A 27,627-nucleotide genomic window follows, 5' to 3' on the forward strand; every position below is an offset into this window, starting at 1 on the left:
GTTTTGTTTGTTTTTCTCAGTTTTCTTAAAAGATGTCTTTTGGTCATTTTACTAGTTTGTCGGGTTGATATCTCACGATCTAGAACAGCTAGAAAAACAATTTTTTTAACATAAAGCCCAATCAGTGTAATACAAAGTGCTGACACCAGAATTTCCATTTGCTGTCCATATAAGGTGGACATGGGTTTTAAGGATAACGTGGGTTATTTCTTGAACAAATTCGGTGAAACTGCAGAGCTTTGTTCAGTTTCTTGAGCTTGTTTTAGCTATCCAACTATATTTTATGCAGGTCAATTATTTTGTGAAATAATTAGTAATTACAATGTATTGTTTGCCTAAAAGATGAAAATTAGTGCACATAAAAGTGCATAGTCATTACCCCATATATGGATATTAGAAAGCCCAAGGAAGGCAACCCTGCAAGATAAGCTGAAATCGAACAAGCACTTCTCGAATTACAGGACAATAAAGTTCATTGTCTGTATATATATAAAAACAAAGATATTTTTCATTAAAATTTTTAAAAATTGGAGCTGCACATTAAAATCGAATATCATCGGTGCTTTCTGTGCACATTTCACTACATTGTGCAAAAAGAATTATAGCTCTAGCTGTCCTAGGTCCATTCTCACAGAAGAGGCAACAAGCAGTGGTCAAAAGTGGTCAAAATCTGTGTTCTGAGAAAACGAGAAAATACCGTTAAAACTTTATTTCGCCGTTTAGAGTAAAAAATATCATGGCACACATACTTTTAGTCAGTTAATATGCACTGGGCATGTAATTGAACTGATTGTTAACATGCGAATGTCGTTTCTATCAAGTTCTGCAGTAAGTTGTTGCCTTGTGCTCATCTGTTGACAAGCCTGCTTGACGGTACTGACACCAATGCGCGCACATTTGGCGTGCGTCACCCGCGATCATCGCATGACACAGCGATGTTTTTTTTATGGCTTGCCCAGGTTGAGTTACACATACATGTCACAGACTGAAATCGTGCACTCGCTCATCAATTTCGAGGGTGCAAGAGCAGCAAGATGTTAGTTTCCTTTTCACGTAAGATTGCCACAATTTCAAATGGAGACCGCGATGTGATAAGTTCATCGTTGCGATCGCGTTGTTAAAAGCACTCTACCTGTTGCCAGTAGACTCGATTGTGCTGGCAGCAAGCCCGTTCACGGTGAACAGAATCATTTTTTGTTGTTTGTCGATGTGCGGCGAACTCCACTCTAACGACCTGTCACGCAGTTCACACACGAACAAGGTCGTTTCATCAGACAAAAGGAACCGCGGCATCGGGGCGTTTAGCGATAAGATTGAGCTTCCGTTGCATCACTGCAAAGATTGATATCTCTCGTAGCTTCACTACTGCTTTGTACTTGCCGTCCTCTAACTATTGAGGCTGCAAAACAGGGCCGCTTTCAGTGACGTCGGTAACCGATGGGCTCGTAGGTCCAGTGTCAGTTAGGCCTACTCCAGTGACTCGACTAGGGACTCGGCGATCACTTCGTTGACCACAGCAAATTCGTCATCCTCATTGTCCTGAGCCATAGCAGGGCTCTTTTTGATGCTTTCAGCGAGCAATCACCACACCTGCTTCACAATTTTGTGTGACGCGAAACTTTTTCACCGCAGCAAGCAGTCGACAGTACCACGACAAAATGGTGCATGCCTGTGGGCGTCTTGATGGTGAAGCAGATGCCGGAAATGCCACATCACAGCTGAAAGGACAGCAACTCAAAGAAAAAACATAAGCGGCACTCTAAATAACTACCAGACTTCAGACGAATGAAAAAAAATTGATGTTAAAATGTGGCAATGTTCAAGATGTGAATAAAACACCGCATCCAACATGAACAGCAAATCAATTAGACTAGAGATGAACTAATAAAAGCTATTTTCATACTAAACCAATAGGGCTTTATAAAAAGGACTGTAAAGAATTTATGTTCCGGTCATTGAAGTGCCACAGCCGACATGAGAACCGTGAAGAAATTTAGATGGGCTCGCCGTGCCATTAGAGAGTTTTATAATAAGGTTCGCAGGCGCTGCGGGCATGGCTGGTGCCACGTGAGTTCTATAATAGCGTTAGCACTCCTGCAAACCACAACACACGATCGCAGCAACACCGTAGCCTCGAAACCAGTGTTTGCGGGTCGCACACACCGCCCGCTATTTCAGATTTCCTGCGGCGGGCCGCATGCGCAGTGGTAGCAACCGCACCGCAAGGGCTCACGGTGCCTTATTCTAAAACTCCCTATTGCTAGGCAATTAAGTAGTTTTTTTATATTACGATATGAACTACTATATGGGCACTCAACGGGTTTTTGCCATCGCTGCCATGCTCCGCGTAAACTACAAGTTGGTAACATTCCCCGCGCATCGTACGTTCTACCCGTGCGTCAGATTGCGCAAGCTGTGGTGGTGAGCGCTGCTCAAGCAGAGATCAAACCAGGCAGCCGATCTCCGTCGCTCGCTCGAATGACGGCGCGCGCGTTAGTATCCCGTTGCGTGTTACACCTGCCGTCAAATGCTCAAGTAGAGATAAAACACGCCACCCACTTTGAACGAGCATAAAAAAAGACTCGGGAGAGGGGGGGGAGTGTTTGAGCAGCAGCGATGAACTTTGTTTCTAAGGCGTGGTTGTGATATGCTGGCGCATGTGCTATCGGCAAGCATCAGCTCTTCTACATGGCAAGCTCTCAACGGGAAGAGATTGTGAGATAAGAGCATTTCTCCCTGGAGCGGCCAATCTTATTCTCTTACACCAGCGTTTTGTAGAGTGTCGCGATGTCGAATCCAAAAGAATTAACTTTCAGCCTTCTTGTCTCGCGGTCATGACGTTGACGAAGGCAGCAGCCACTGTTTTTACGAGTGAACCTTTCATTTGGGCGAACCTGTGTTCGGAAAACGAAACGTCACTCTACAAGGAATACACGCTGTAGACTGATGACAGCAAACTAGAGCGTCAGCCGTCGATAAGTAGCCAAGTGCGTCGGCATTTATATATGTGCCATCAAATATTTCAGCGTTATCGCTAGCGGCCACGTAAGTTCCAGAACTCTAATGTATGCGTTGCGCGCGTAATCTCATCGGAAGTTTCTAAGATTACCTATCTAGATTGTTCCCAGTCATTCGGGTGCGGTTTGCGCAAGACACATGCGTAATGGTGTGGCAGCGAAAATAGAAAGGAGCGAGTGCAGCATTAGCATTACAACATTACAAATTCTTATAATTGCAGTCATCGCTTTGCCGGTTAAACTAATCTTTAGTGTTTCTTTCTTTTTCAGTTTATATACTTTGGCTTTTGGCTAACATCTTTGCTGTTCAAACATATATAAAGTCGCATAATGAGGTATGCACACAAACGCCACCATAACGGGATTCATGCATGAGCCGAATACGACGTGACTAGTGAAACAGAACCAATAGATGCGACCGAACTAATTTGATATGGGCGCGGTTGCCTCCTTAGTGTAGCACATGCGGGTTGCTCGGTCAATGATAAAACTCGACTAAATGCGGTGTTGCACACGCAAATTGCCGTTTAGAAGCAGCAGGTCAAATTGGCGCAAAATGGCATGAATGGCACAGCACTTCCACCCCTGCGATTTTAGCGTCTATTCTTACAGGGGTGTTATACATTGATTTTGCACCAAAAATAATGATGCGAGAAGCTAGAAACTTCTCAGATTAATGCAAAAAATAAGTACAGATGCTGATCAAAAAGATTTTTTCGCGATTTTCAGCCTTCTAAGATTCGTGTCCACCCTTGAACTTCAAAAGTTATTCAATTTCTTTGTATGTGACAGCAATCACAGAAATCTTGAACTTTCACTATTTGCAGAATCACTAGTCCTGCTTTTATTTGAAATCAGCTTGCAGCATTGCACTCATGGCTAATTGCACTGTCAGCTACGCAATTACATTCACTTTTTGATAAGCACTTTCTTTCCTATTGTCTCCAAAAACAATAGAGTGACAGCTTAGTGTATCTTCTAAATTATTTGACTTACAAAACAATTTCTGCATATTTGAAATCAGCAGAAAAAATACATAAGCATGTATATTTTCATCATGTTTGGTCTAAAAATGCAGAAAATATCTCCACACGCCATGTCCCCCTTAACACTGGAACATTCTGCGTCTATGTGCAATATTAAGAAGCATAAGAAGTAACCAACGCTCGCTAAACTTAGCAGGCACACGACAAAGCGAGCATTTCCTCTGCCACTTTATGTTGTCTGTTTCTTTCTTTCGCCGTTTGGTTGTGCAATGAAGATGAGTGGACTTTTATTTAAGAACATAATACGCGTGGATGAAATCCAATTATAAATGTTTTCTTTTAGAGGAACTTTATGCAGTCGTATTCACTTTTGAACCGAAGCCTCACCCAACACCAGCCAACACACGCCTAGCAGACACATATACCGCCACTTCCAACGCTCCAACGAATTAAGAAATTCACATAGACGGTGGCGCCACATTTCCCTCTAGGTACTTTTGTGAGAAACTATGCGAAATTCAATTCTGCAACTTTCTTTTTAACAGTAAAGCACAATAACCATTAGACCACTATGGCGGGTGTTAGAAAAAAACACATGGCATTTTCTGCAAAGAACCACTTGGTGCAAATGTCTGCATTTTCATAGCAGCCACATTATTCTTATCCTCCTAAAAATGAAACACACCTTTGTTTCCAGCTCATGTTTTTCTCACAGCACACTCCATTCCCGAGACAGGTTAGGGTGTAGGTGTGAGATTTTTTTTTTTTTTTTGAATATACTGCAGGCTCACTCAGCCCTTGCAGGAGTGGTTACATAAGACAAGAAAAAAAAAGCAGTCATAAACAAAAATCAATGGCATGTACTTTAGACACAAAGGATTCCACGGTGCTACTTTGCACAACACTATCAGGCAACTTGTTCCACCTAGAAATAGCTAAGGAAAAGAGCGAATGTTCATGTAGGTTGACGCGACTAGAAGGTTGACGCGACTAGAGTTAACATGAAAACTGTGTTTCAGTGATAGTTATGACGTGGATCTTGAAATCATGAACATCTTCAGTGAGGCTCTATCTGCTTCAACAAAAAACCCACAGGCCTTCTACATATCTTCAGTCACATGACATTGTAGTGAAGTGCACCATGGTACAGCAGGTGCACTATCGCAGACCGACATTTCTTTCCCTTCATTGCCAGCAATTGCGCGGAAAAGACCTGGTCCCTGAGTTGAACTCACAATAAAGTTAGTTGATATAGAGACTTTCAGCAACACGCTTCGTCTCTGCGTCACTCCCGCATACCAACGATTGGTCACCCATAGTCCCGAACATGGAACAACACGACACCATCGCCACCCCAACAGTGGCTTTATCAAACATAAAGCTCCCTCCCTTTAGGACCAGTCATCCAACACTTTGGTTCATCCAGGCGGAAGCTCAGCTCGCCACACGTCGCATCATTGCCGACACCACCAAATACCACTACGTAGTGTTCAACATTCCACCTGCCACAGCGAGTGAAGTGCGCGAAATTCTGCTTGCCCCACCAGCAGATCTTGTATATCAAGTTCTCAAAAGAGGCACTGATTTACCATCTCACCCTTTCGAAGCCGGAGCGCCTACGGCAGCTGCTACATAAGGCCGAACTGAGTGACCGCCGACCAAGCCAACTGTTGCACCAGTTGCAGCAACTAGCGGGCAGCAAAACAAGCCTCGACAGTCGCCTGGTGCGGGAGCTTTTCCTCCAAAGATTGCCCACAACCGTGCAAATAGGCGTCCCAGCCTAGAGAGACAGATGTCCACAAAATCGCCGAAATAGCTGACCGACTCATGGCCGTCTCTCCACCAGCAGTTGCCAAAGTGCTTGTCGAAGCCTCGCCGTCTCCCGCTTTGCTGGAGATTCGGGCAGAAATTTCTCGCTTCGCCAACACTGTCGCGGCGCTACAGTCAAATGGAAGCCAAAGAACACAGTGGCATGCTGCAGAACAGTGACAGCTGTGCTGATACCATCGTAAGTTCGGTGACACTGCACGGAACTGGGTGCCGCCGTGCGAGAAATGCACAGTGCCAGCACTGAGGGGGACAAGTGCCACTGGCTCAGAAAAAGTTTGGTGACACTGCACGGAACTGTGTGCCACTGTGCGAGAAATCGGGAAATGCACAGAGCCAGCGTCGAGGGTGACAAGTGCCACCGGCTCAGACGAAAGTCGCCCGTGTGTTTTCTTTCTGACTGATCGCGAAAAGGGCACCTGCTTCCTCGTCAACACTGGGGCAGAAGTCAGCGTGCTACCGGCGTTACCAGCTGATCGCAAAAGCATGAGCTCTTTGCCATTGCAGGCTGTAAATAACACCGCTATACCAACGTACAAGTACCGCTCTTTGTCACTAGATCTGGGCTTCAAGTGCAAATTTAGGTGAACATTTGGGGTAGCCGATGTCAAATTTACTATCCTTCGAGCGGACATCTTGCGACACTTGGAACTGCTTGTTGATGTACGCAACTGGTGCATACAGGATCCCCTCTCACAAACAGAAGTGTGCGAATCATTTGTGGAGGCCTTCTTCCTGCAGTAAACAAACCCAGGCCAAGCATGATGATGATGATGATGATGTACAGAGTGGAAGCATAAATAGTTTCTGGAACCGGTAAACGTAAAATATGCATAAGAAACATCCAATGCAATCTTACATGGAGCATTTTTATATTCCACTGGTAGATTTAATTGGTGCAATCTGAGTGCAGGATTCTATCAACCGCTTCACGTCTCTCAGCCAATAATGTCATTAGCAATCATGGCGAGTTGACAGCTCATTACGGCCCATTTTCGTAATGCTGGTCCCTCCAACATAGCTGGGAAAAGAGAAAATGCAAGAGTGACTCACCAGGTGTTCTGGTGGCAGCAGCCACAGTGCCAATGACAGTGCTGGGTGCAGCATCTTCACGCACTTGGAAGGCATAGCGTGGTCGCTGGAACAAGGGTGGCTGCTGACCCCGACCTAGCACACTGACATAGACACGGGCATTGAGCAGCGACTGCAGGCCGCCTCCATCCTGCGCGGCCAGTCGGAGGTCATGCAGGGGCTGCGACCTTGTCAGCCGCCCAACCACCAGCAGCTCGCCTGCAGTGAAACAATAACACACATGTCACTTTGTATCATGACTGTGAAAAAAGAAAATTTACCATGCTTTTTTTCTGGCTCAGTTCGTACTTTTTTTTTAATAAAATGGCACCATCAATTCACTTCAGTGGTGCTTCTTTATTTCCCAAATTGCATGGAAAAAAAAGGTTGACTAAAAGAGGCTTCACCTCATTGCCGAAATGTCATCAGACCCATCAGATGAAATGCCACTTTTCGTTTCCGCACAGAAATCTACATAGCTGTTGTCTGGTGAGAAATTGTCAAAACTGTTTTAGTGATTCCGAGTACGAATATAGTGTTTCATTCCCGGAGTAAAAGAAAGTGTTTCTTTTAAAAGCGCTTTCATTCCCCTATGGTGAGAAGGGAGCCATATTATATGCAGAGTTCTTAGAAGTGATATTAAAATGACAGGGCAAGACACAAATGGCACATGGGCAAAGGAGGAAAGTGTAAATTTAAGGGCTTGTTTTCTTGTTTCAACTCAATATTAACGAGAAATAACAGACAATAATTTCAGGGAAAGTACAGGGGATGCTGTATGAAGCAATTGTAATATAAATGTTATAAAAGAAAAGTGCACAAAAATATGACTTGCCATCGGCAGAATCCGAACCTGCGACCTTCAAACAATGAATCCGATGCTGTACCACTAAGCTACAGTGGCAGTCATCCCCTCATCCACTTGATAGAGTATATCATCATCATCATCATCATCATTATCTGCATCATCATCATCATCATCATCAGCCTGATTACACCCACTGCCGAACAAAATCCTCTCCTATATTCCGCGAGTCAACTCGGTCCTGTGCTTGCTGCTGCAACTTTATACCCGGACACTTCCTAATCTCCTCTGGCCACCTAACTTTCTGTTGCCCCTTCACCTGCTTGCCTTCTCATGGAATCCAGTCTGTGACCCTTAATGACCAGCAGTTATCTTGCCTTCGCGCTACGTGCCCTGCTTATGGCCATTTCTTCTTGATTTCGACTATAGTGTGCTTAACACTCGTTTGTTCCCCGAAGGCAACTATGGGCCCCTCTAACACTAACTACGCCTTGGGTTAGTGAAGAGTACGGCCGTTAGACCTAGCCAAGAGCACGGCCAGACGCTGCAGCTGGTGGATCTTCAGTACCCTGCAGCCGACAACCAGGCACTGAAAATGCCTGGGAATAGAAGTATAGAATAGAATAGAAGAATAGAATAGAAAGGGAATAGAAGTAAGCACGAAGGTATTCGACAAACCAGGATGGGCCACCGCCGTGGGACGCTGAAGACAGAAGACTCCGTCAAATGAGGAGCTGGCTGCTGAGACGGTCGAGCACAGCAACGAACCAAAGCACCACAGGGGCTCCAAAAAGAGTCAATCAACACTGCACTGCGGATGGTATCCGCTTCCAAACTACCCCGCCTACCGAAAGACCAGATCAGGGTAATCCTGAGACTGAGAGGAGGATTGGACATAGCCAGAGTGAACCTCGTTCTGCTGGCGAGAGCTGTCATCATGGCCACCAAGATCACCGACAAACAAGCATGGGAGGACACTATCTGCCCCAACAAGATGCAAAACATCATCGTTATTTCTACACCACACCAAAATAATGCCACAGCATACGTAAAGGTGTTCGAAGTTGCTACATACGTTGTCGCACCTGATAATACATGCAATGGCGTCATCAAGAACGTTGAGCTCTCCCTTGACGATTCAATGCACGAATGCCTTATTGTGTACAATCAAAATCCCACTGCCATCAAGGCAAGAGGCATTAAAAAGATCGAAGTCATTGCAATCCTCTTCGACGGGTTACGCGTTCCGAGCACTGTGATGTGGGGAACCACTACCACGTTCCCTGCTCACTCTACAAGCGACAAGTCGACGCTTGCAGCACGTGCGGAGGAGTTAGTCATTGCGCCGATGTTTGCCGGCACGCAAACGCAACGAGCAATAACTGTCACAACTGCAGTAAAACGCTACAAGAAGATGGCATGCATCACTGCGAGCCGAAATGCAAGCTGTGAAATCGCATTCACTCCACTTGGGATCGCGAATGCAGAAGACGTTTCCACATTCCGTACATAATGAGGAGGAGAAGACGCAGAAAACACAACAATGTCAAGACGCGCCAACATCCATCACGTTCAAGGAACCCGGCCACAACCAGGTGCCGAGGTGGCAGAACACGTCGAGCATTCATTCCTGTTCTCCATCTTGGGGCGATCCCAACCCACACTGCTTTCCCGATCCAGAGTGCGTTCCCGATCCAGGGGCCATTCTCGTTCTAGAATGGGCCCCTCGACCCTCGAAACAACAACCGCCTGCCATCTCAGGAGTGCTCCAGATCTCGATCGAGAACAAGACCAGCAGCCGTGCCCCAGTAGCAGCAACAGCAGCCGAACAACGGCTCCTGGGCCAGCAGGGTTGGAGGTGCATCTCGAAGCACATGTAGCAAGCCCACAGGTAAGGCACAGCCAGAGCATGCTCTCAGTTCTCGCATACGAGCGCTTGAGCAAGAAAACAGGGCCCTCAAGAAGGAGCCTGAAGAGCTCCGGGCCTCAGTAGCTAGACTAGAGAGCGGCCACGGAATTAACCGTTCGAGCTTACCGGCACCACCGACAACATGCATAGAACAAACGATCCAAACCACACACAAACGCAAAGCCGTGGAAAATGACAGCGATGCGACAGAGGACGTCGAGATGATCTCGAATGAAAAAGAAGCCCCACTGACAAACGCACAGTTTGTGCTAACTAAACTGAACGACAAAATTGATACGTTGCCAAACATGCTTGCCAACTTTATGGAAAACTTCAAGACTTACAATGACAAATCCTAGTAGAGGTTCATGAGAAGATGGTAGCCAAACCACCTGTGGCGATTGCTTCTCAAAACCTAAGCACGCACAAACCAGTAATTATGGCAAGTGTGCCGAGCGTCACTTCTAGGGCTATTGTTCGACGAGTCAAAGCACGCAATCTCGCGGAGGAAACAAGCCTCAAGGCACGCAAGCTACCAAAGCAAAATGGCCACTGACCCTAATGGTATTGAGATCCGGCAGTGGAACTGTAACTCACTTCAGAAACACAAAGCACCACTAACACAAATATTGCTAGCCTGTAAAGAAAAGTCGCGTATAATATTGCTTCAAGAGTGTGGAAAAATCAAAACTGCTAAAGGCATTGGCATTCAGGGGTACAGTGTAGCCAGGCCGACCCTGCACCCAGAGCAGAATAAGATGAGAGGAGTGGCTACCTTCATCCGAAAGGACATAATGTTCTCCAAAATGAACGCCCCCGTATACAAAAAGACGTGGAAACAGTCCTGGTGGAAATCTTACCAAACAGGGCTGTTAAAAGAAGCATCTTTGTACTCAACGTTTACAGTCCTTTATCAGATAGAAAAGAAGACTTCAGCAAACTGCTTAATTTCGCGGTAAAAATGGCGGGTAACAATCTGCTAATAGTAGCGGGCGATCTTAACGCCAGGACCACCGAGTGGGGATACTTAAAAAGCGAAGGCAAAGGCACCAAATTAGCGGAAAGCGCAAATGCGCTTGGCCTACAGTTCGTTAACAACCTTGCCCTCCCTTCAAGAAGAGGTACCTAACTTAGTACAACAGGACACAATGCCCGACTTGACCTTCACCAAGAACGTCAGAGCTATCTGGGACAACCTCACCGAGGCTAAAGCATCAAGAAAATTCAGTCAGGGACTGGGACCAGTTCCATAATATAAAGGACAAGGGCAGCACAGAACTATTGTATGAAGCTCACTTAAATGAATTAAAAATGGCAGCAATTGAGGCCATTGATGAAGTCGAGACAGATGAATCCATCCAGGCCATAGACTCACACCTGGCCAGTTTGCTGCAGAAAAAGCATGACCTAAAAGAAGCGTGGCGTAAAAACAAGCACAATAGACGGTTACACACAAATATCATGGACATTGGCAGCGAGATTGAATCTCACGCCAAAACACTCTGCACGCAGCAGTGGAACAACACATGTGACGAACCAAATGGCAAAATGCGGAAAAAGAGCAAATGGGGGCTGCTCAAACACCTTATGGCGGACAGCGACAAACCGACCAGAGGCGGCACCCAGCAGCAAATTGAACGATTGGTGCATAAGCATGCCCAGAAAAATGGCGTATCCCAAGCTCTCCTCAAAACGCTAGGCGAAAAATACCTCCCGCTGGAAAGAAAAGCAGCAGCCTGGGAAAACGAAAATTTCTCATACAGAGGTCAACCGCAAAAAAAAAAAACGGACGAACCATTCAGGAAAGCTGAAATACAGTACGCTCTACAGCAACTCAATGGCAGATCGGCACCAGAGTCAGATGGCATCGACAATAAACAGCTACAGAATTAGATGATACAACAATCGTAACCATTACTGAGAAGATATGGGAAACGGGTAACTGTGCCACGAGAATGGCATAGTGCGAAGGTTTTGCTCATCCCGAAACTGGAAAGCTGCTGAGCATCGATAACTTAAGGCCCACATTACTCACATCATGCGTAGGAAAAGTAGCTGAGCATGCAATACTCTACCGTATCACGGGTCAGATTGAAAGCAATGGGCTCTTTCTACACAACATTTTCAGCTTCCGCAAGGCACTGTCTACATAGGACGTCATGTTGATGTTAAGGCAGCACATAAGTTACAGACTCCTCCACACCCCCAAAGCCATATTAGTCCTGGACCTGGCCAAGGCCTTTGACACGGCGAAACATGAACACATTCTGGGATAAATATCGCACAGGAACTTGGGCGACAAATTCTACAACTACATTAAAGCCTTCCTGGCGAACAGAACTGCCACCATACGCATAGAAAAGCAATGTGGCAAACCCGAACAACTTGGAAATATCGGCACCCCACAAGGGTCAGTGCTCTCGCCACTGATCTTCAATGTGGTGATCCACAGGTTGTCGAGAAGCTCGCTCAAATCCCCTCCGTGCACCATGCCATATATGCAGATATTACAATATGGGTCCCAGATGGCCAGTCATACGGCACATTGGAAGGAATCCTTCAACAAGCACTGACTACAGCCGAGAATTTCTTAAGCCAACTAGACTCGCACTCTCCCCCGCCAAATCTACTCTTAACGCTTTTCGACCCTCAACCAGATTCAGAGAAAGAGAAGCAGCAAGTATTGCTCAGAGCTGAGAACAACCAAATGATACCTCAAGTATATATGGTTAAGGTTGTGAAGATAGAGAGCGCTCTCCTACCTGGCGCCTCGTTCCCCAGCTGCCGCATGCACGCCGACCACGTAGCTTGGGAGCGCATGAGCACCAGCATTCGCCAAGATGGCTGCCAGGGCGCCTCTTGGTCTCTGCGAGTCAAGCGTCGGCTCCGTCCCGCGCTGGCATGTCCAGACAGGCTACGCTGACACGCTGCGCGGGCCTACGTCACAACGCAGCGCCAATTCCCTTTAAGCCGCGCGTGACATCCTCCTCTCCTACGAGCTATGTTGCGCCCGACAATTCGCTCGTCGCGGCAGATGCGTTCGACTTCGGCCCTTGTGCGGGAGTTGTCGCGCCCTAAGCAAGCGTACTTGCTCGGTCTTGCGTAGTTCCCTATACGGCCTGCAAGCCCGTGAGTGTCGCACTGTGCTGCATCTTGGGTTAATAAACCCGTTGTTCTTGTTTTCCTGCCTCGCGCGTGGTTTCTGCGCCGTGTCGGAGAAAACAACGAACCCGGCCGCAGCGTCGTCGCATCCCTACACGGTTGCGCTTAGTAGGTAAGCCTAGTGCAAACCTATCTCCACAAGGTACTAGGGCTAATATTAAGTGCCGAGGATGGCCACAACACAGAGGCATTCAAGCACCTTGAATAAAGCACGAACAATTTTGCAAAAGGCATTGCTAGAATCGCCAACAAGAGAGCAGGCCTCCTAGAAGAAAACATCACAAAGGCGTATCACACCTTTCTTGTAAGTAACCTAGCATACGCTTTCTTGTTTCTGAAACTTACAAAGGGTGAAATCAAAAAGGTCGACTCCATGCTCCTTAGGGGACTGAAAACGGCACTTGGCTTGCCCAATATCATGAGCAACGAGAAGTTTGAGCTACTTGGTCTGCGCAACACAGCCAAAAAAATTTTTGAAGTTCAGAGAGTGGCACAGATCACATGCCTATCAATGATGCAGGCAGGCCATCTCATCCTCCCATACACAGGCATTTGCCCAATTTTTCAACCATAGAAAAAACCAAGCATAATAATAACCTGAAGAAACGCATTAGGGTTGAGCAAATTCCCTGCTACGTTCGCTTAACGTTCAACAAAGGCCGAAGGAAGGACAGAGCAAGGGCACTCATAAACAAGGCAAACAAACACAACACGCACACATTATTGGTAGATGCCGCCCGCTACTGCGGCAGGCAGGCGTTTGCCATAGCAGTCGTTGATATGGACGAAAACCTGATAAACACAGCAACCGTCGACACAAGCCATGTCCCCAAAGCAAAGCAGAAAAAATGACGATCGCGTAAGCCATGCAGAGCTGCTGAGCCCATTCCACAATATACACCGACTCCAAGACGGCGACAAGATTGTTCGCGGCTGGCCTAGTACCTAGAAGCACAGCAAAACTCACCGTCAATGCAATAAGAGAATACGAGAGCAAAGAAACCCTCATTGAAGAAGAGAAAGCTCAAATCCATGTATCCTGGTTCCCAGCCCACATGAGCTAGATACTGGGACACGGCCACTGCAATTCCAACAAAGAGGTCAACTGCCTGGCGCGTGAGCTCACACGTCGCGCCGCGGCCAATGACCTCTCGAGGAGTGGGCGATACGAGAATCTTTGCAGCCAGTACAAAGCAATGACATACCAAGAGATCACTTCACATTACCGGGGACAAAGATGCTCCTTCCCAATACCGCACCCAAAGCTTAACAAAGTATAAGCTCTAAGTCTAAGAAGATTGCAAACACGTACGTACATAACACCATTCACCTTACATTGAGTCAACCCCGACACACCACTCACATGCTCACTTTGCAACCATTCCTAACGCAACTTGGAACACATGCTTTAGCTGTGCCCTACGTACAGGGCAGCACAACTAAACACCCAAGAGGCTCGGCAGCAAGTATTCAAGGGCAACGATCACAAGCAGCAACTACAAGCGGTCCAGAGGGCCCGGGACAGCGCTACAAGCCTTTGGCTGCCAGTACCATCCTGGGCCGAGCCTCCAGGCCGATTTAATGATCCCTACTCAACCTCCTCAGGATACTTTCAATAAAGTCAATCTCACTCACTCGCTCAACTTAAGTTGGACCTTCTTTGTAATCCTCGAAGTTTATGCTCCATAGGTAAGTACCGGTAAGAAGCAGCTGTTATATACTTTCCTCTTGAGAGATAGCGGCAATCTACCTCTCAAAGATTGTAGAATGCTTGCTGAATGTGCTCCACCCCATTCTTATTCTGCTAGTTACTTCAATCTCGTGATTCGGCTTCAGGGTTACTACCTGCCCTAAGTAGACGCACTCTTTTACAACTTTAAGTGCACTGATACCTACCTCAAAGCGCTGTTCTCTTCAGAAGTCGTTGTACATTACTTTAGTTTTCTGCAGATTTTTTTAAGACCTACCTTACTGCTCTATTTGTACAATTCAGTGATCATGAATTGCAATTCATCCCCTAAGTTACTCAGCAATGCAATGTCATCAGCGAAGCGAAGGTTACTGAGGTACTCTCCATTACCTCGTACCTCTAACTCTTCCCTTTCTAGGCCTCTGAAAACCTCCTGTAAGCACGCAGTAAATAGCATTAAAGAGATTATATCCCCTTCGTTTTACACCCTTCTTTATTGGTATTCTGCCGCTTATATATTTGTTTCTTTTATTTATATTATTTTTGATAATTGTTTGCACTTGTTGCTTTTCTTTTGTTCAAACCTTTCTTTCCAAATGATACATCATTTTTTACAATGATGAAACTTTTTTTGCTGATTTCATTTTTCAATTAAATGTAAATCAAACATTCGCTGTGCTGCTGTGAGCCCTTGTAAATGGGGGCGGCGGGCACGTAAACCTGTCGAAAGACAGCTTTCATTCGCCGCTCCTTGATCTGTATAAAATGAACACAAATAAAGTTGATTAATTGGTTGATTCATTCATCATGGAGCACATGATGGCAGTTGATCCACTGTAGCTTTCTTCCAGGATGTTTGCATATGCTTCGACTCCCTGATTCCGTAGTGTCTGGATGACTGCTGATATCTCTGCTGAATCAAATGCTTTCTCGTAATCTATGAAAGCTATGTATAGTGGTTAAAGAAACCAGCTAAAAGTCCGAAGCCCGAGAAAAACAAACTTAGCTCGAATGTGGGCCGAACGAAACAGCAAAGAAAGCATTCACAAAGAGAAAACATTTATTGAGCATGAAGATGAAACAAAGCAGTTGGTTCATGATGCAAATAACTCAAGAAACATACAACCGCAAGTCCTGTTGAGTCTGCTTCTTAGTCCTCATTTTTTTGCGCTGCTTCAAGTGGCATCATAGAGATGCCACGCCCATTCCGAGTCATCATCGGTGACTTCTTTGTCGCTGTTTTCAAGCAGTGCGCCATTCACAGTGCCATCAAGCGCATTAGATATTCCGCACTTTTTAAAAGAGCACACAATAAAGTTCTCAGGTTGTCATCCCACGCTGCAGCCCCTCCGGTGACGCTCCACTCCAAAGTCCCGCCCAACTTGAACGTCGGACGATCATACCGTGGGTAGGACAACGTTCCTTTTACAAGCGGCATTATAATAACACTCCCTGTTTGGCGCCATTGAGCTAGGCCGCACATTGACTACTCGAAACGTGACCTGAACTGACAAACGCTTGCCTCCATGTGCACTGTATTTGAGCCAGGTGTTGGCTTGGCTACTAATGGCTATGTTGCTATCTAGGTGGCGCTAGTTGTGCACAGTTTTTCCCATCGTTTTCTAAAATTTACTAGAGGGGACTATGGCGCTGCGATCGTTCAGTGACCATGGGAATTATGGGTATGACATGGATTTCCCAAGCCTTCATATTTGCGAGCGGCGGATCGCACTCGTGGCTCTGTTTATTGGTTTTTTGTTTCAAATAAAAGAACAACCCGTTTTGAACTTGGTGAGCTGATTTTAAATGGTGCTGAAGGTGGTGAAGCACAACTGCCAAACATTTGCCGATTGTTTCGTGACAAAGCAGCTTCAAACCACGCAAAGCCAGAAGAAACATAAAGTACGAAGACAAGGAAGTCCATGTACTACCCATAATTCCCGTGCTCTCTGAAGCCCCATGCGTTGCGGCTCCCATAGACACTAGCGCCAGAGTTCCCTCAAGTGTATATGTAGGAAACTCTATGGCTTTTCTTCATAGCCTCCGAGATGACGGGCGCGCAGCAGGTTTTTCTCCAGCCGTCCCAATCGCACGGAGAAATTGTGTTTCCAGAGGTGTGCATGGGCCGCTCTTTTCTGTGCCCCACGACGCTCCTTCATATGGTCGAATATGGTCGAAAAGGCGGTTGCACTGTTGGCAAAGCTTGCATGTGGCGAGAAAAAAATGGTTTTGCACTTTTACATAACTTCATGCTTATTTGGAAATGTCGGGCCAAGGTGTACGAGAGGCAAAGTCAATGCTTGGGGGTATATATTCCTAAATGGACTTTTCTGCTGTACATCTAAGCCACCGATATTAAAGCACTTATAATTGCGATGCCTCTGCAAGAGATCCAGATGTGCTGCAAAGTTACTGTGCTTCAAAGTTTGTGGGCTGTATAGTATAGAAGGCATTGGTGAAAAAAAAAAAAAAAAAGAAGACAGCCCGATTCGCAAGCAAAGTCAGAAGAGTGCCGCGTTCTACGCTCACGGTTACACTCAATCGACTGAATGATTCCCATTTTCTTTCCTTTCGTTAAATTAGCGCTGATTTTCATTGTGACGCTGTATCGAGAATTCTCACAGACGTGCTAATGTAATCACAGCGGCACAGCGCAATAGTCACAATGCAAATGGGTGCCCATTCGCACTGCGAGTTTCATGGTGTTTAGTAGATATGTTGGGCAATGTAAGAACGAACATCGAGATCTTTTGCTTATTCAAGAATAACGCAGCCTGCGTTCAGAGTTTGGTGTATCTCGTATAAAACACTGCGTGTTACATAGCAGTGACACTTTACCCTTTCTTTACTAGTCTACCTTGACGAATACATTGTTTTAAAGAGACGCCGTTCTGCAGCATGTGCGTGCCTCCCTTTGATTTGGATGCAGTTGAAAGTACAGTAAATGAACCCGATACTGATATTGCTAGTGTGCTACCAAAACATAATCAAAGTACAGATGACAAAAAAGGAGACAACGACAACTCAGGCACTTTTTCTGCAATAGATGTGGGGAGTAAATGTAGGTCGGATAATCGATGCATTCCACAATACTGTGTCAAAATTACTTATCACCTTATTGCAGTGATATGACTGGGGCACTCATTTATTTAGAGCAAAAGTGTGCTTCTGTTGACTACCTCATAAATATCCGTAGGCGATAAAATACTAAAACGATCTGTCACAATAGGAGTGCAATACGACTCAATGACAATAATTAGCCCAGCTTTCCCTAATGCCCATAACCAGAAAGGAAGAACGCTATAATGCCTTTATATCTCTTAAAACGAGGTATTTACCACCGAGATTAAACGGACCTCAATTAAAAAATGTAATAGTGCCACAAACGAATTCATAGCCCCTTACAATATTATATATCAGAAAAATTTGGCATTTACCGTGCTTTTCTTCGTAAATTGAACTCAAAATAAATGCAGTAACAGAAAAACAATACTTGCCTTCAGTGCAGCCAGAAAATTCTGGTGGTAATTCTTACTCGTACGCGAAAAAAAAACACGCACTCTGTAATCCCGTGCGCTCTGCCGTAGTCTCCGCCACCGCCGAAATCTGCGCCCTCTTGCGATAGCCAGGTGGGCGAGGCGATACTCATTCATTTTGCTGGGAAGTGAGGCGATTGAGACGGCCAGAGAGAAACATGCCACGCGCTCGTCATCTCAGAGGCCATGGTTTCCTCGATAAAAAATGGTGCGTTTTTCAAAATTCTCGAATCTAAGCTGACGCTAGAGTTTGATGAAAAAAAAATTGAAAAAAAATAATGGCCTACATTCAAATACTGGTGTGAATTTTCCTTATAAGGGCATGGTCGCGATCGCTGGTGCGCACGCTATCTCGGCAGCCATAAGCGGGCGACTCGCATAAACTAGTACGTGCTGCACTCTCATCACGAAGAGAATGTGCAAAACGTGTGGCTCTCCTTAAAGTAGTCGCAATCTTGTACAGTTACGTGAGATCAGATGAGTCAGCTTCCAATCTCACTTCGTATACCCTTACAATTTGCTGCATTCATTGCTCGACACTTGTGGTGCAACTGGGACTCTTTCAGTTATGTACAGCTGCCCATTTTTATTTTTATTTTTTACCTGGAAGCATGAGCATCAACTGCCGAGTCGATAAGCGTGAAGCCGCTGAGTCGATAAGCGTGAAGTACAGTGGCCAAATGAACGAGAATATGGTCGATGAACAGTCATGTACACGGTGCACCTGTCCTTGCTAAGTTGTTCCGGGAAACGGACACCACCCTTTTGAGTGCCGTAACTGCCATCCTTGATTTTTTTTTCCAAACATTGCCACCATGTTATAAAAAACTGTTTCACCGAATGGCGAAGCAACAAATCCGATTGAGACAAATTGTGCGGCTGGTAGCCAACTTTTTTAGATTCAATATCGCGTAAGTCTAGAAAACAAAAAAGATGCTTTTCTCACTATCTCTTCGCACGTGGAAGGGTTCATGAGCTATTGGCACTCATGCCTGCCATGATCGCGTGCACACAGCGACCACGACCCTGCCTTAAGGATCAAAGTTCACAGCTGCTCCTGGAGCGATCCCAGCCTTTACGAAAGCGAAACTATAACCATCTCAATAAACCAAAAAGAACTGTTGGGTTTGAACATCCTAAAACCACCATATGATTATGAGAAACGCCGTAGTGGAGAGCTCCAAATAATTTTGATCGTCTGGTGTTCTTTAACCCGCACCTAAATCTAAGCACACAGGCCTAAAGCAATTCCGCCTTTATCGAAAATGCGGCCGCCGCAGCCAGGATTTGATCCCCCGACCTGCGGGTTAGCAGCGGGTGCCTCAGCCACTCCACCACGACGGTTAAACCAAAAAGACAATGTTTCAGCCACATTTTCGGGAACAGTGCTCGATGGCGTTCGCATTTTGAGGCTAAATTCTGGTGCTGCGGCGCAGTACGGCACTGATAGGAGAGTTTGGCACAGCAGTGGTGGTTCAACGCAGAATGGTGCAGCTGTTCCACCCCTGGCATTTCTCTATCACCTGATTGATAGTATAAATGCGATTGATTGTTGAGTAGCCAGTACGAAATCCTGCTTGTGCCTTTGGTTAATTGAGTTGTAATGTTGTCCTAATTCTGTTAGCAATTACCTTTGTAAATAGCTAGAACACGACTGAGCGCAAGCTGATCGGCCTGTAATTCTTCAAGTCTTGTCATCCGCTTTTTTATGTATTAAGATGATGTTAGCATTCTTCCAAGGTCTTGGTACTTCCCTGTCAGGAGACACTTCGTAAACAGGGTGGCCAGATTTTCTAAAACAATCTGTCCTCAATATTTCAGCAGATCTGATGCTACCTTACCTTCTACAGATGCTTTGCCTCTGCATTTCTTCCTAGGCTTTTTCGAATTTTGTCATTACTGGTGGGATGTCATCTGGGGTACTGCTAGTTCTTACATTATAGTCGTGGTTGTCTCGGTTACAGTACAGATCTCTGTAAAGTTCCTCTGCTACTTAACTATCCAATCCATATTGGTAGTTACTTCGCTTTCCTCGTCCTTCGTGCATACGTCTGGTTTTTGGTATACCGTATTTACTCGCATAATCCTCGGACTTTTTTTGGCGGAAAACTGACGCAAAGTTGGGGGGTGCGGGAATTATGCGGGAAAACTTTCCACGAAAACCGTCAGAGCGGAAAAAAAAAAAAAGTGGCTGCCAATCAGAATTTTCACACCAGCAACTAACAGCAAGCTTTCAGAAGTACAGTTGAATCTCGATAATTCGAACTCGAAGGGACGCGAAAATTAGTTCGAATTAAAAGAAATTCAAATTAATGGAAGCTAAATAAACAGAGGGCTCTCCATGCAGTGGCGCATGTGCATTGAGCTAACACACGAGGGGGAAGTTTCAGAAGACATACATTTATTCACAAATCACAGGACATCCATTATTAAGTGAAGTAATCAGTGGTGCGCATCTGCACACATTTGCCTTGCAGCGAGTCAATCAATTTCGCATGCAGCTTGCAAAGCATTTCTGCTTCCGCTTCAGCATTCTCCTGGCAAGAGAAGTTTCACACAGAAATGTCCAGCGCCGACACTTTCTAAAGACGACGACAACGACTGCGTAGCGGAGCCTCCCGGAGTCTCCCGCTCTCCGCTACGCAGCGGCAGCCTGGCCAGAACGCGACGAGAAAGGAGGAGCGTCTCCAGCGGAGAGAAGCAGATCGGCATTTGAGAGATAATCAACACTCCACGGAAGCTTTTTTTTTTCCTCTCTATTCACGCGCGTTGTTGAAAGAAGAAAGTTTACGTGGCAAAGAAGGGAAAGGGAGAAGCCTGGCACCGCCACGTGAGAGACCCCCCCTCAAGGCGCAGAGCCGTGCTCCCGCAAGGGGCAAGGGCTGCAGAAGATAGTGCCTTTTTCCTTTCCTTCGATCACACATTCATTCAACCCAGCGACAGCTTTCTTTTTTTTCTCTCTCTCTTCACGCGCGGCGTTGGGAGGAGAAGGGTCTTCACTTGACAGGGACGAAAAAGAGAGAAGCATGATGCGGGCGTGTCGCAGATCGGCATTTTAGAGAGAGCAAACACTCTAAGGCAGCCTTTTCTTTCCTTTTCATTTTTTTTACGGGCAGCGTTAAGGTGTCGCAAGTTGCGCCCCAGGATTGGGCGGGGTGCTGAGAGCATTTTCGGAGCGCAGTATGTTCGAATTAACCATCGGATGTGCTTTGGCGTTCTAATTACCAAATGTTTTCACCCATTGAAATACACACAGCTTTGACAGGACCTCATCGTGAGTTTGAATTGACCGGAAGTTCGAATTAAGCGTGTTCGAATTAATGAGATTCGACTATACTATAATCAAAAGTTACCTCAACAATAAAAGCACAGGTTCAACACAAGGCAAGATTTAAGACACAAAAGGTGTAAGAAAATAGTCGAGAATTAGAATACCATACGCAAAGCTTGTTGGCGTTGCGGGCGTAGCGGTAGCGTTTATCACTAAACAAGAGCCCTCAAAAAGTAAGCGTAGGATGTCGGTATTGGGCTGATGGCTATTTAGCAAAATCATCCGCAGTTTCCTTGTGAAGAAATAAAGTTTACCATCACGCCTAGTTTTAGGCACACAGCAGGCCCAACACGCCTTAGTGACTTTCGGCTGCCGTCACCAGTAGCGAACACATGACTCGTAGATCCCGAAGGGCCTACCAGTGGCCTTGTTGCCGTTGTTTAGTGCATGATCTATCACTTTGGATTTGAAAGCAGCCGTGTAGCTTCAGTATCGCCCCATAACGTGACAAGATTACAGACACAACGTAAAAAACAAGCTGCAACGCGCACTTGCCACTTTAGCTTCGCTTGGATTGGATTGAATCTCCGTGCAATAATAGCGCGCTTGATGCTTAAAAGATGGCGCCAGATGGTGTGTGCTATCATCATCAGTGGCTGGAACGAGCAGATGACATTATTGCAGCAGTTTTTGGGGGTTGTGATAATTACTCGAGGAAAAAAAGAAATCGTAATTTTGTTGGGCAATGTGGGGGTGTGAGAATTATGCGAAGATTACGCGTGTAAATACGACATATGGTTTTGATATATATAGGGTATATATTGTTACGTCAAGGCACACGGGGAACTAAGCGTCTGAAGATATATTTGCACAGCACCAACGCGCAAGCCAAGATGGAGAACAAGAGCTGTGTCCTACACCAAAATCACGTCGTCTTCCTCAGCGCCTATTTAACCGCTTTAGTGGGACACTGTCTCATAACAATATGTGCAGTCAGTGACACCTGTTGCCATTATGGGGAGGGTGGAACGCTATTTTTTTTTGCCTATTTGGCATCACGTAGCACGTGATCATATTGTAAGCTGGCAGCTGACCAATAATTCCTCACATATAGTCTGCCAGAGCGAGACCCTCACTATGAATGAAGGAGAGAAGTGTGCACTTGTGTGAAGTGTGCAGTGGGTGGTGGGCTCCTTTTATTTGTTCGGCACAATATTAATGAGAACTAACAGACAATATAGTAAGGGCGAAAAAAGGGATGTAGACGAAAAGATAACTAGCCACCAGCAGGATCTGAACCTGCAACCTGCAAATAATGAGTCCAATGCTCTACCACTGAGCTTTGATGGCGGTCATTCTCCAGTCCACTTTATAGTATATACAGTAAAAGCTCGTTGATTCGGATCTCACGGGACCGGAGAAAATGTCAAAGTTAACCGAATTATCGAATGAACCATGAAAACAAAAGGAAAACGTACACGGCACAGACAAACCTTTATTTCTTAAAAGTGCGTTATTTTTCGGAATTTCTGACAGAACGATCTTTTTTAATCCCATCAGGTGGTGGTACGCACGTTCACTGTCGCGAGGACAAACGCAGAACTCCTCGAGGACAGCGAGGGCTTCGGCGGCCTCCTGCACGGTGCGTTGACGTCGCGTCGGCTCATCCTGGCTGTCATCATCAGAACAGTTATTTTGGTCCTCCTCATGCCCTTCCGATAATATATTATCGTCAGTCAGCGGATCAGCAACGGCAACATGATAGTCTATAGCGACGTAGTCTAAAATCTGGACGCCACTAGGAAGGAGAGAGTCAAAATGCGTGTCATTCACCTTGTCGTCCATATTTCCAGTGGGCTCGCGGGTGTCCTCTGGAGTGGCCTCTGGAGGAATATCGGAGTCGTCAGGGCGGACAAAGCCGCTGTGCCGAAAAGAATTCTCAATGACCGCGGGCGGCGTTTCGCTCCAGACATGAGCCAAAATGTGAATTGCTGTCAGGAGAGTCACTTCCTTGCACAGCACGATCCGTTCCAGCACATGCTTTCTGTATCTGCTTTTTACGTGCTGAATTATCCCTTGATCCAGCAGTTGCAGAGCAGCCGTTGTGTTTGCAGGTAGAAATACAAGTTCGATGCACTCCAGCCCTGTCACTCTGGTATGAGCACTGTAGTTGTCAACTAGAAGTAAAACCTTGCGCTTGTTAGCGGAGAAGCGGCGGTCGAGTTGATGCAGCCAAGCTTGGAAAATATTTGAAGTCATCCAAGCCTTTCTGTTGGCACGATATTGCACAGGAAAGTGGTGAATGTTCTTAAAACACCTTGGGTTTCTTGGGTTATGTGCCTTCCTGATGACTAGCAGTGGCAGGCGCTCGGTGCCTGACATATTTGAAGCGAGAAGCACAGTGATCCTTTCTTTGCTCCTCGTCCCTCCAACGCACAAGTCGCCCTTGAACGTGATCGTTTTGTCCGGCAAGGCTTTAAAAAAGAAAGCCGTTTCATCGGCATTGAAGACGTTGTCAGGCTCATAATGAGCCAGGTACTGGGGAAGCTCAGTTGTCTTCCAGTCAGCAATACGCCGTTCATCCACTGCTGCTTTTTCCGGGCACACGTTTCAAAAGACCAACCCGTGCCTTTCTCTAAAGCGGGCAAACCAACCTTCAGATCCACTGAAAGATTCAATGTTCATTCTCAGTGCGTACCTTTCAGCTTGCTGACAGATCAACGGTCCACTCAAGGAAAGCTGGCTGTTCTGCATGTCTGTTATCCACCGCAGCAGCGCGTATTCCAGCTTCGGGTGTGCTGCTGTCCTTAGTCGTTTTCGTTTTTCGGTGAATTTGCCGCTGTCAAACGCCTTGAAAATTTTTTCTTTGTTCTTCACGTAGTCACTTAAGGTGCTTCTCTTAACATCATACTTTTTCATCATCTCCTGTCATGAAACACCTGCGTCTACGTCTTTCAATATCTTAACCTTTCTTTCAAGATCATTTGCTGGCTGCTGTGGCTGCTTATCTTGTGACAGTCGCCACGAAGCGCGACAGCGGCGGCAATGTGCACAAACACAGCCGCAACACGCGAAGTCACAGCACAAAGAAACAAGACACGAAGTACACAAGTAGGCGAAGCATGGGCGTAGCGAGCAGCTGTTAGTAGACACTAGATGCGCCGGTGGCCCAAGCGCTTCCGCCGGGTGGTGACTAGCGCCACCTAGCCACTTTCCCCTCATTTACTATCATCATGGTCATATTATGCTGCACTTCGCTCGGTTTCGATTTCTCCAAAACTCTGGTTCTGCCGTCGGTTACTGCAAGCGGTGCTTGAGCCTCCAAGCCACCGAAATCGCGCGATTCTGGAGTCCCGATAGACATCTCCAGAGTTGTCAGAGATAACCGGTGTGCGGCTAAATCCCTCCGAATTAATGAGCATTTGACCTCATTAAAATATACACAGTTTTGCCGGGACCGCGCCCCGAGTCCGAGTGAACCGAATTTCTAAGTTAACGAAGTCCGGGTAAGCGTGCTTTTACTGTATATGTGCATTTAAACGTGGGAGCGCCAGCTGAGGCGGTGGTCATCCCCTCGTCCACTTTGTAGGATATATATATGTATTTAATCATGGGAGCATCAGTAAGCTCTCGCTCCAATGTTTAAATGCACATATTGTATACCCTATAGAGTAGACGTCAGCGTGACTGCAATCGTAGCTCAGTGTTAGAGTATTGGACGCGTTTTTCAAAGGTTGCAGGTTCGAATCCTGCCAGTGGCAAGTTATCATTTCATCCACTTTTCTTTCTTCACCTTTCCATCACAATTACTTCTAATAACATCCCCTATGCTTTCTCCGATATTACGTCTGTTAGTCCTCATTAACAACATAAACAAGTCTATCTATCTAGTGTCAGTACTCACAACTACAGGACAAGTTAGGTTCACTGTGGTAAAAAATTTTGTTCTTAACGAGCAAGGTCATCAGCGATTACAGTGGCAATGAGCGTGTGCTTCAATGTATGCGTCTTGCCGCGCGGCACGGACATGGCAGCTACATAAAAAACAAGGTGCGCCCTGTTGCCATCAATGGGTGAGCGCGTCTGGGGGAAGTTGACAGTTGCGGCCAAGGTTTTGGTGACGCCGCTACTGCTCCACACTAGAAAGCAGGCAACATTTCATGTTACAATGTGGCTCCCTGAGGGTTAGTTTGTGAACGTGTGCTTTATTGTGTGTGATCGTGGTGTGCACAACTTGCCTCATGTTTCCTGTGCTCGAATATGATTCTTTGGTGCGTGTGTATAGCAGACAGTTTTTTCCAGTCACCTGATGCCGCAAAGCTTCTGTGTGCCACAGTGCAACTCGAACAATAGAAAAGATGCTGCTGTGAAGTATGCATTTCCCTGCGATCCAGTGTTTCAAAGCATACTGTGAAGCGTATTATTCATAACAGAGCACTTATTTTGTCACAAGCGAGCACTACATCAGACGCGCGCCACCGCTCCCAGATGACAGTATCAAATCACCACACCGACTGTACTGCCCATGTATGCACAAAAAAAAACAAGCATTCAAAGTTTGTGCGATGCTTGTACTGCCACAGCTTAGAATGCATTTCGTTTGTGCTGTTGACTTGATTCTGACTCAGCATTTAGACCACAACCTGCGTTCCCTGGTGCACTAAAAGGATTTACGCTTGAATCATGAGTGCTTTCGTGACGCGTTTCCGTGTGCCAATACATCAGCCCTTGAAATCATCCCGGCAATTGCTTCTTTATTAACAACATCAGTGACATTTTTCGTTTCAGTTGAGTCAAATGGGCACCATTCATGCAGAGTATTGAGGCCTCCTGTACAAAAGATTGGCACTTCTAGGGCAAACTGTTCACATATGTGGGGTAATAGCCACTCCGAATAACGACTTCAGTATCGAACCTGTGATGTGCTACTGCGTTATTTGTGACCTGGTTAGAGCCGCATCACGTGTATGAATGCGTGTGTGGAAGTGTTTCTCCGCGGACGACCAGTGGCGCCAGAGTAGGCACAAGCGGAACTAGGCCCGGAACACCGCTTCAATGGCGCGCAACAGGCCGCACTTTTTTATGTAGCGGCCATACAACCGTCCTACTGAGTATGACGCCGCCAATGACAATGACTACATAACATAGCACTTCAAAGTGTTGTTGAACACATGCACGAAGTGGGAAAACCTCCCCATTCGGAATTGCAACACATGCAGCATTCTTAAATCTCATTTTTAGGTCACTCCAGCCCTCTTGAAGAGATCAAAGTGGTCAATTATAGCCATACACAGCACAATGAAGTCAAGTCAGCACATACTGGCTACAGTTCGATTTGTCCAATCAGCAATGTACCTTCCCCTCTCTTTTCCCCATAAACAAGTTGCATACACAAACGTAGCCACCACCACTGAAGGACATATATCGTATTGACCTCTGCATCTCAAGTGAGGTTTTCCATGCCATCCTGTAAAATAACTTGCCTGAAGTGGGGTCAACTCGGAAAATGCCCATATCGTTGCCACTGACAATGTGGTACGAGACGCTTCCAAAGGCTCCCGAGTCAGCATCACTGGCGACCACTACAGCTATGGGTGTGGCCAGGGTATCTTGCTCCCGAAGGCTCACGTTGTACTCGCGGGGATAGAAGATCGGCCGGTTGTCATTCACGTCCCGCACATAGACCTTCACCATGGCCATAGTGCTCAGGCCACCTGCGGCACACCAATAATGCTGAAAGCACTGTCACTGCTTAAAAGAGGGCATGAATTTCATAATGCTATTGTTTTTCTATCTCTCAATAAAAATACAATAGAGTATCGTGGTGCCTTAGAATACATTGAATATATGTTCAATTCTGCTGCCTGATAGGGGTCACAAACTACTTTTGCAAGTGATGATCAAATTAACTGAGTACCGGAGCTTATCATTTCAATGATCAACTGCTACAAAAAATTTCTTGAATCCTTCAAGGACAGGTGGAGTTACAGGTATTTGTCACAAGCTTTAAGCACTTTTTCTCGCCCCTATACAAGGCTGGGAAAATTAATTATCTCAGTGAACGGCATCACCTTGAATGGGTGTCATCCCGCTGTGATTGCTGCGTTTGAGTGTGGCTAACTGCATAATGTTAGCAGCGCTGCCATGTGGCTAACAAAGGCGAGGCAACATTGGATAAGAAGGTGTGAGATGGTAGAACAAATTGTTTCATAAGTTGGGTTTAACATCCCAAAACCACCATATGATTATGAGAGATGCCATAGTGGAGGGCTCCGGAAATTTTGGCCACTCGGGGTTCTTTAATCTGCACGCAAATCTGAGCACACGGGCCTGCAGCATTTTCCCCTCCATTG

The 27,627-nt window shown here is 46.0% G+C and overlaps 1 protein-coding gene across 1 annotated transcript in view; it reads right to left on the bottom strand.

The window, feature by feature from the left end:
• Positions 1-27,627, bottom strand: part of ds (dachsous cadherin-related 1) — a 228,881-nt gene that overhangs the window by 190,933 nt on the left and 10,321 nt on the right. Inside the window, exons 4-5 of the mRNA XM_075882295.1 lie at positions 26,758-26,988; positions 6,884-7,120 (exon numbers count right to left, since the gene is read on the bottom strand). Coding sequence (XP_075738410.1) covers positions 6,884-7,120; positions 26,758-26,988 — 468 coding nt within the window. The remainder of the gene's footprint in view (positions 1-6,883; positions 7,121-26,757; positions 26,989-27,627) is intronic.

The sequence above is a fragment of the Rhipicephalus microplus genome, chromosome 2, assembly GCF_043290135.1.
Source record: "Rhipicephalus microplus isolate Deutch F79 chromosome 2, USDA_Rmic, whole genome shotgun sequence".
In the NCBI taxonomy this organism is placed as follows: domain Eukaryota; kingdom Metazoa; phylum Arthropoda; class Arachnida; order Ixodida; family Ixodidae; genus Rhipicephalus; species Rhipicephalus microplus.